The sequence below is a fragment of the Alosa sapidissima genome, chromosome 16 (assembly GCF_018492685.1).
Source record: "Alosa sapidissima isolate fAloSap1 chromosome 16, fAloSap1.pri, whole genome shotgun sequence".
NCBI lineage: Eukaryota > Metazoa > Chordata > Actinopteri > Clupeiformes > Clupeidae > Alosa > Alosa sapidissima.
The window spans coordinates 23,904,071-23,912,650 of NC_055972.1; the positions used below are offsets into that span (position 1 = coordinate 23,904,071).

The 8,580-nt window shown below is 42.8% G+C and overlaps 1 protein-coding gene across 1 annotated transcript; it reads right to left on the reverse strand.

Moving 5' to 3' along the window:
• Positions 1-108: 108 nt before the first annotated feature.
• LOC121685628 lies at positions 109-2,620 on the reverse strand. The gene is made up of 2 exons (XM_042066239.1): positions 2,266-2,620; positions 109-1,749 (listed from the first exon to the last, which is right to left on the reverse strand). The coding sequence occupies exons 1-2, from the start codon at positions 2,587-2,589 to the stop codon at positions 109-111; spliced, it is 1,965 nt and encodes a 654-aa protein (XP_041922173.1). The 5' UTR covers positions 2,590-2,620.
• Positions 2,621-8,580: the final 5,960 nt, after the last annotated feature.

The window sequence follows — 8,580 nt, forward strand, 5'->3', positions numbered from 1 at the left end:
AAGATTCAATAATTTATTGGCATGAAACTCGAACACACAGGATCACCGTTGACATAGGCAGATTAAAAGGGGGACACTGCTCACAACATACCTGGATGACAGGTCAGGTTACCACAACACAGTCTTTTCACATGCCCTTCTTTTGGGCTGGGGGGTGTTACCTGGCTGCAGTGTGGCCAATGGTGTTTTGATTGTCTTTTTTCGTGCTCGTTTTTTGTTTTTGTCTGTGGGCTGTGAATCAACTAATGGCACAGGTAGGTCAGCTGAAGGCACAGGTAGGTCAGCTGAAGGGGGGGTGCTGGTAGGGGCTGGTGGGACAACCTTGTGCTTGGGTGTTTTACCTGGCTGTAATGTGGCCAATGTTTTTCTGACTGTGCTCTTCTGTGCTCGTTTTTTGGGTTTGTCTGTGGGCTGGGAATCGGCTGGAGGCACAGGTAGCTCAGCTGAAGGCACAGGGGGTGGGGGTTGAGTGTAGTGACGGGCTACAAGCTCAGGTAGGACAACCTTGTAAAAAAAAGTCTGTGCTGTTGGCAAAAGTGTTTCCCATAGTTCTACGTCAGGCATGACACGCACAGTTGCAAGGCTTTTGGTCGTCCAAACAACAAAGTCACAGAACTGTGACTCGGTGACAAAGATCTGAGTTTGTACCTGTTTGTAGTACTTGTGGGTCTGCTTCAACTCCATCCTTCCTTCTGTGAACTGCAGACAAAACTCCTTGTCAGTACATGCCTGTAGAATGTTATGGTCCTTGTGCTTAAAAGGGCATTTAATCTCCACACATCCTTTCCCGCAACATGCACAATGCACAAGTGCGTCAGGAGTTGCGCCTATTTCAGGGAAAGAAGGGTTGATTATAAATCCACAGTCTTCCACTTTCATGTCCCTGTGCCGCAGCTCCGTCTGTGTGATGTAGGAGACCCTTGCCGTAGCCTCTTTTTCTCTCCCCCATTTAATGGCCTCTGGGCCATTGTCAGTCTGTCTCAGTGAAGGTTTCTGTGGATAGCACACCTTTTGCACAGTTGACTTTGCTGGTCTGGTTATGGAGGTGGAGACAACAGCGTGTATGATGGAGGCGGTTATCCCTCCAGCCCGTGTGCTGTGCCATATGTCAGACTTGTGCTGCTGTCTTGTGTTCTTTTCCAGTGCAGCTGCCTCTGTGGCTGTCACTGCCACAAGGTGTGTCAGGCCCTCACAGTGTTGAAGCAGGACCGACAAGTCACAGCCATCCATTTGTGGGTCGCGAAGACGCAGCAGTGACTTGGGCAGGACACATGGCTGAATGGGGTCAACATAGAGGTGGCAGAATTCCTCCATTACAGAGCACAGTCCGGACCTGTGTGCATGCATGAGTTCTGTGAGGGGTTTTAAATCAGCAAGTGTCTTCTGTGGTAAACATGTGCCACCTGAGCGGGTCCGGATCTTGGGTGCTGTGCTGGTGTCTCCACACACTGACCGATCAAGTGCCTTTTTTCGGGCAGAGCTTGTTGTAAAGTCAATAGTATGGCCAGGCACTCCCTGCACTTTGGTTATATTGGAGGGCATCACCCAGTACGCTTCAACATCTGTTGGAGTCACATTTCCCCGCAGACGCACAGTTGTATCGATCTTGTACAGGAGGGCTGCCACATGTGCGCACTTCTCTGCCACACCAGCCATACAAGTGCAGTGAGCGCTCTCCACTTCCCCACATGCTGTAAGTATGACCCATGGCTGTAGGGGCTTCTGGCTGAGTCGCATGGAGTGATTCACCTAAGACCATAACATCATTATTAATAGCTTGTAGAGAAATACAAAGCAGTACTAGCAAGACACAAGAGCTATTTGATGCATGCAGCCAATCAGGGTACAATGTGGTTGAAAGTGGGCTGGGGATGGATGGGCTTACCTGCATACTACACTGTTTTGTCCACAACACCAGTAAATTCACTCCCTTCAACACACTGCCCCCAGCCCCCACATGTAAACCATTCATCACCTTTACATTATTCATCCCTCCCCTCTATCTTAATGCAGCCCATTATCATAATATCATAATCATACAGTCAGACACCCGCCAAAAGGCTCATGCACCAGTAGCTCCAACAACAGTGTTTTACTAGAAATCGCTTTTATTAAGAGCAGTAAACGAGTCATTTTTTTCACAATTTACCATATGCATGATGTGTTTGTCTTAGTAAGTTACGTTGGTTTGTTGAATTCTGACTGCATGCAGTTAGATGAGTGAGAACGAGGAGTGTGGTGCTTAAAACATTAGCATAAGCTTACCTTTGAACGGACGACAGTTTTCTGCCCCACTTTTACCATCTCCAGGTCCTGGACCCACCCATCTGTAAAAAAGACCTGGGCCTGCTGCAGCGACTTGAAGTTACTGAAAACTTCGTGCGTGTACGCACTAACACTTAATATCATGTAGTTGTATATATATGGGTGCTGGAAGTTGGGCAGCAGGTTGACGTTCCCTGACCAGTCGCTATGCTCATAAGGATCCAGTCCTTTGATTCCCTTTATTTTTTCGTCATACCTCGTCTTTGCATTATGATTTAGTTTAAGGCGGTATGGTCCGACAATGTTTTCTTTAGCCCGCTGCATTTTGTAGGATTGTATTCTGTTATCACGCTATTTTTTTAAATTATTTTCATGCTACAACGCTGGTCTGTTATGCTAGCCCATGTAAACAAGCCAAACATTCCCATAATTCTTTGCGTTCTGATGACGTTGCCGTCCATTTGGTCACATGTCTTAGCGATCTCTTCTTGCTCGTTGTCTGTCCAGCTGCACGAGAGGTTTAGACACAATTCAGATACAGTTCAGAACGATGTATATGAAATATATTTTGGGGGAAACGTGTTGCTTCTGGTAATTTGACGTTAGCAATTGTGTTGTCATGCTGAAAGTGCTATATTTTTCAGAGACAGTATAGTTTTCTTTCCGGTACGGCGTACCCTCTCCAAATATTTTAGTGGTACTCCGTACCGGCCAGTACCGGCTTACTTTCACCCCTGATCCCATGGTATATTTTGCCCTAAAATGCATGAAACATGCAAGTTCAAAATCCCGCCGGTAGCCACGTTACATCTCCGTTTCATAATTGCCTAGGCTACTAACCTACAATAAATGAATTGAACGAACTCAACTGACGACAGGTTACTCTACTGATTCGGTCATTGAGACTCTATGAATACAGTAGCCTACAACAAACTTTCTGTCTCTCTGAAGTTTATTTTTGTATTCCAGGCTACAGTAGCCTAATTGCCTAATGTCTTGACAATAGTTTTTCTTACCGGCTTGCTGTTTAAACTGACCACGCCGCTCTGAACTTTCCTGCCAGGTTTATGACGTAGGCCCTAAACCGCTACATCTCGGCTCTGGCATTGCCTAAACTCATCGTGTGGGAAATCAGATTATCTGTCAATACTGGGCTTTGAAAATAAGGGATATTTGCTCAGTAATAGTAGCCTACATTTTGTAACATTTATAGAGAAACTGAGGGGAAGTTAAATTAGAAATTAGAATCGTTGGAAATTGAAAACACATACAAAAAAAAGATTCGGGGCTTTTGAAAAAAGATTCGGGGCTTGAGCCCCCCGAAGCCACCCCCTCGCTCCGCCAGTGGTGTAACAGGTCAGTATATTCTCAGATATAAGTATATCTGTGGTGTGCAAGGGAGAATACTGTGGAATTTAAGTCCTGGATACACCATTTTTTTCGCAGTGGTAAAATCGATTGTTTTTGAGTTCTCCTTTAAAACAGACATAGAAGGGAAAGCCATTTTTACCTTGGCTTTGTTGAATAAAGACAGTTCATTGCATGGTCACAAAGTTACCTTGTAACCAAATACACAGTTGTCTCCTCTATCATAATCAATTCTCTGACTTTGAAATGACCTCTAAAAAAACGAGCGATCTGTAGTGTTTAATTCCAACAGAGAATATATGAGGAACGGATAAGGGCCGTTTAAGGCTGTAATTCTCGGCTCCTGTGCAGGCTGAGGGTCATACGTTTGATTCCTGACATAGGCACCAGAGGCGATTCTAGACCTAGAGCTTTTCTGGGGCACAGGCCCCCAACTCCCAATACATAAAAAAAAAAAAAAAATAATAATAATAATAACTGTGCGCGCAATATGAAATAAATGGCTAGCCTGATTTGGACCATCACATATCTCCCCTAGGTCACAGATATCCTCCTCCATACTCTGAATAGTTTTACGTCTAGCCCCCATCATGTCCTCATCCGTTTCTTGCCTGTCTCTCTCCTCCTCCTCCTCCCCCTGCCTGGTACTGGACTGCCCAGCCTGTGCTCTTTCTCCCCTCTTTTCGACCTTCTTCTCCTCCTCCTCCTCCAGCACTCTCTCCCTCAATTGTTGTAGCAGCCACTATCCAGCAACATCCAGCAGCCACTATCCAGCAACATCCTTATTTAAGTTTGCCATTAAACCATTGATCAAATCACAGCACTGGCTTTTACCAGCATAAATGTTAATGTTACCGTTAATGTGGGCAAAATTATCATACCTCCCTCATCCTCCTCACTGTTCCTCTCCCTCTGCCTCTGTTCAGGAAGAATTTTCTGATGTCCATCTCTGAATAGTTTATCAGAAGGCTATGTTTAGTTTTACAGTAGTACAGCTTCACAAACAGTATAGGCTACTTTTACAGGACTCTCTCTACAGTATACGTATAAATTACTTATAGGCCTACTTATTAATTGTCCGCATGTGTGCATGCAGCCTACGCATGGTGTGAGTGTGTGTGTGAGTGAGAGAGCACAAGCTGGTAAACTGTTGCTAAATTTAGGCCACAATGACGCTAAGCATTGAAAAACAGATGCTAGTTATGTGGGTAACACTCTCTAACAGCGATCAACTTGTCATTTTTTCTGTCAAACAAGTTGTGAATTTGTTGTAACATTAAACAGGGGACGACTTACTCTGTGCTCAAAGTGATGTAACGAGCTCCAGCGGATTCCACAGTGTATGTGTGTGCAGTATAACGAAACACTCGGAAGAATCATGTGAACGATTTTCATTGGTTGTTGCGTTCAATCTTACCCAGCTACAGAGGTGCTATCTCCTGATTGGCTATTATGGCCCCTTTCATTATTCCTTTTTTTTTATTGGCTGGTAAGTGACAGGCTCTGGTCATGATTAAAGCAGGCACGGAGATGCGCTCATGAATGCCGTTTCCAGCTAGAGCCGCGCTAGAATTTTACTGGGGCACTGGAGACTTTTACTAAGGCACGTGCCCCAGTGAATAAGGTCTAGTGATAGGCACCGCACTGCTACATGAGAAGACTGTGTGGTGCGACCTGCTTCAAGATCTGCAACTGCTTGGACCCCATTCATTGCTGCTTGCAGCTATATTTTTACCTTGAATTGCTACCTGGCTTTGTACATTAATATGTCATAAGACTCGATGTGAATAACTTTTTTGCTCTTTTCCAACTCTATTTACAGTTGAATTCACAGATTAATTGCTGTTTGCTGACTGAGATCTTGCCCTTGTGAACAGAGGCTCTTGTGTCAAAGATCCTATCATGAAAACTGGAGCCAGACTAGGGAGTTCAATTGACCCCTCGCCTCTGGTGTGGGTTGCCATGCTGTTGTCCCCTGTTGTTTGATAACATTCTGGGCTGACAAGATATCACATCAACGCAATGGTTCTGTCATGCCACTGCATTTAACAAGGACATGGGGGTGGGTGTCACCCATCAGATTAAGCCCAGATACAGCAAGTCACTACACAACCCTGGCCAGTTGCATCACATATGAGTCATTGGTGGAGACAAGCAAAGTACCCCTGACTGTTGTTTCCATTGTATGCATGTAGACAAATTTATGGGAACCACTTTATAAGACCGCCTGAATATCTATTATGTAAGAAAGTATACTCTGAAGGACATAACTTGGGCAGAGTAGCTGAATACCTTTTTTTCTGCAAGACAGGTTCCACAAATGGCTTTCATCAACGCCCTACATACCACTCCTAGTGTTTCATTGTTTATTTTGCCTTGTATCTATGGACTTAATGTAAACAGGAAAACAAAAATACTATACCAATACCAGTGTTCAACAAAAGAGAGATTTAGAAATATGTTTCTAAAACAATTCTATGGGGTAAAATCATCTCACTAATTTTCATGATAAGGGCCTACAATACCAGGCTTTGGTGACCATTGTGTTGTGTCATTTACAATCTTTGCTAAAAGCCAAGGAGACGTGTATGCTCACACAGACAGCAGTGTCAAATACTGAAACTGAAGCAGGGTCTGGACATGAAATACAATAGTAAAGTACAGCAAGCTCTTAAGAGCACACATGAATGTTCTTGGACCTTACTGAAAGGGGTGGGAGTTTCCATTACCCCAGGGTAAAATGGCAGGACACAGCAGAACCATTCACTCCTCTGTGGCTGAGAAAATAGTCAGTCTAATGGATGTTTGGAAGACTTCGAAGTATAATGACAGTTGATGAAAACACTAGGCCTTGAGCTGACACTGATTTTAAATGTGAACCCTCTGTCAGCAGCACGGTCAGATAGGAATTTTCTGCATCTGACACATCTGAACAGAGACCAGAACTCAGCTGAAACAAATGGGGCACTAAATGCTTAAAATTCAAAAACTACATGGCTAACTGAACATAATGTAACCTAACCTAAAGACAGAAGTTGGTAGGTAAGCTCTGGAGAGGGAGGAACCTCAAGTTTGTAAAGGCATGTATCACATTTTTTCCACTAGAGGAGGGGCATTCATTAAGAATCTTTACTAAATTGATGCAAGTAAGTACATCCTTTACTTTCACTGCATCCCATTAAATCCACTCGAGTAGCACCTACACTCTTAAAACAAAGGTGTTAGAAACAACATAAATTGTGTTATCCCTATCTGGACATAGAGATGTGTTAAAAACAACACCATTTGTGTTATTTTCAACACATTCATTTTAAGAGTGTACCGGTACTTTCTCACTTCTTTATGCTTTCTGTTGCACACACAATGCAAAAATATGAGCATTCTGTACTGGAAAGGGCACCCTTGGGAGCAGGACTAGGGGCAGCATAGAGATTATTCCATAATTGCACCCATTGTTTATGGCAGGGCACACATAGGGAACGCCAAGTATAGGCCATTTTAAGAGGCTCCTTATTAGATAGATAGATAGATAGATAGATAGATAGATAGATACTGTAGATAGTAATATAAGTATATAAAAAACACCACTGAACAATAAAGACAGTAGAAGATGAAAAAAATACTAAAATACTAAATATACTAAATAAAACTAAATCAAATATCCACATAGGATGTTTAAGCATGAGGCGCTTGCAGTGACAGGGCAGGGACTGAGCCTGTGATTCTGTATGCATGGTAAGGTGCTCTATGAGAGTGAGTGTCGGTGATGGTGCAAATAAGTAAGTTCAACGGTGCAACAGTGCAAGAATAAAGTTTATTGGGCATTGCATCACGTTTTCACCACTAAGGGGCACTCATTAAGATAAGTTATTGAATTTTCCTTGAGGCAATTTTTCACAACTACATGACGGGGCATTACAGTATAGCGCACCACCCTGCATGCTCCCTGCACTTTATTGTCCACAGATAGAATAATCAATTCCATTTAAGCTCCATTTACTGCAGTGCTTTTAGATTAGATTTAGACTGGGAAAAGTAAAGTTACTTTTTCTGTGAAGCCATCTCCATAAGCTTATTATCATAGGTGTTACGAATACATAGGACAACATTATCATGTCCATAACGGCAATTCCTGACCATAAATTACACACAGCTGATAGAACAACACAGCCACAGATGACATCGTATCATCAGGATATAAAGTTTTTAGCCCACAAAGACTGCAATATTACTATTGTCATTTTGCTGATGGCCAGACTGCCACTGTATAGACTGCCCAGTGTGAACAACAATGCTGATCATTTGAGTGTATGTTAGAAATTGTAATGGATATTAAACAAAACTGACGAAAAGTGATGGTTTAATTTGTTTTGCACAATCTGGTGACCCCAGAAATGACCACATCCCCCAGGTTGACTGCTCTAGAGGGCACTGAAACAGATTTCCCAAGTTATAAAGGCCATGGTGACTATTCTGTGCTGAAAGACTTTGATGCTTAATTTAGCTAGTGGCACCACAGTGTCCCTGGATCTTCCACAGATTTCCATTTCATGTTTTCATTCAGCACAAGATGAGCCATGACCATTTGTCGGAGATGATCAATAGACCTCTGAAGTTTGCCAAAAAAAAAGTACCCAAAGCTGCCATCTTTTCCCATATAGGGAGATGTGGGTGTTAATTGAAGCTAACAACCTATGGTAAATTGCATTGCAAGTTAGCTCTGGGGTAGCAAAAATCAAAGTGTGCCATATAGATAGATAGATAGATACATAGATAGATAGATAGATAGATAGATAGATATTTTATTGATCCCCAAGGGGAAATTCAAGGTCTCAGTAGCACACAACATGCACTAACAGCAGAAAAAGTAATAAAAGTATATAATATAAAAAACACAACTAAGCAATAAGGACAGTAGAAGATAAAGAATATACTAAACTACAAATT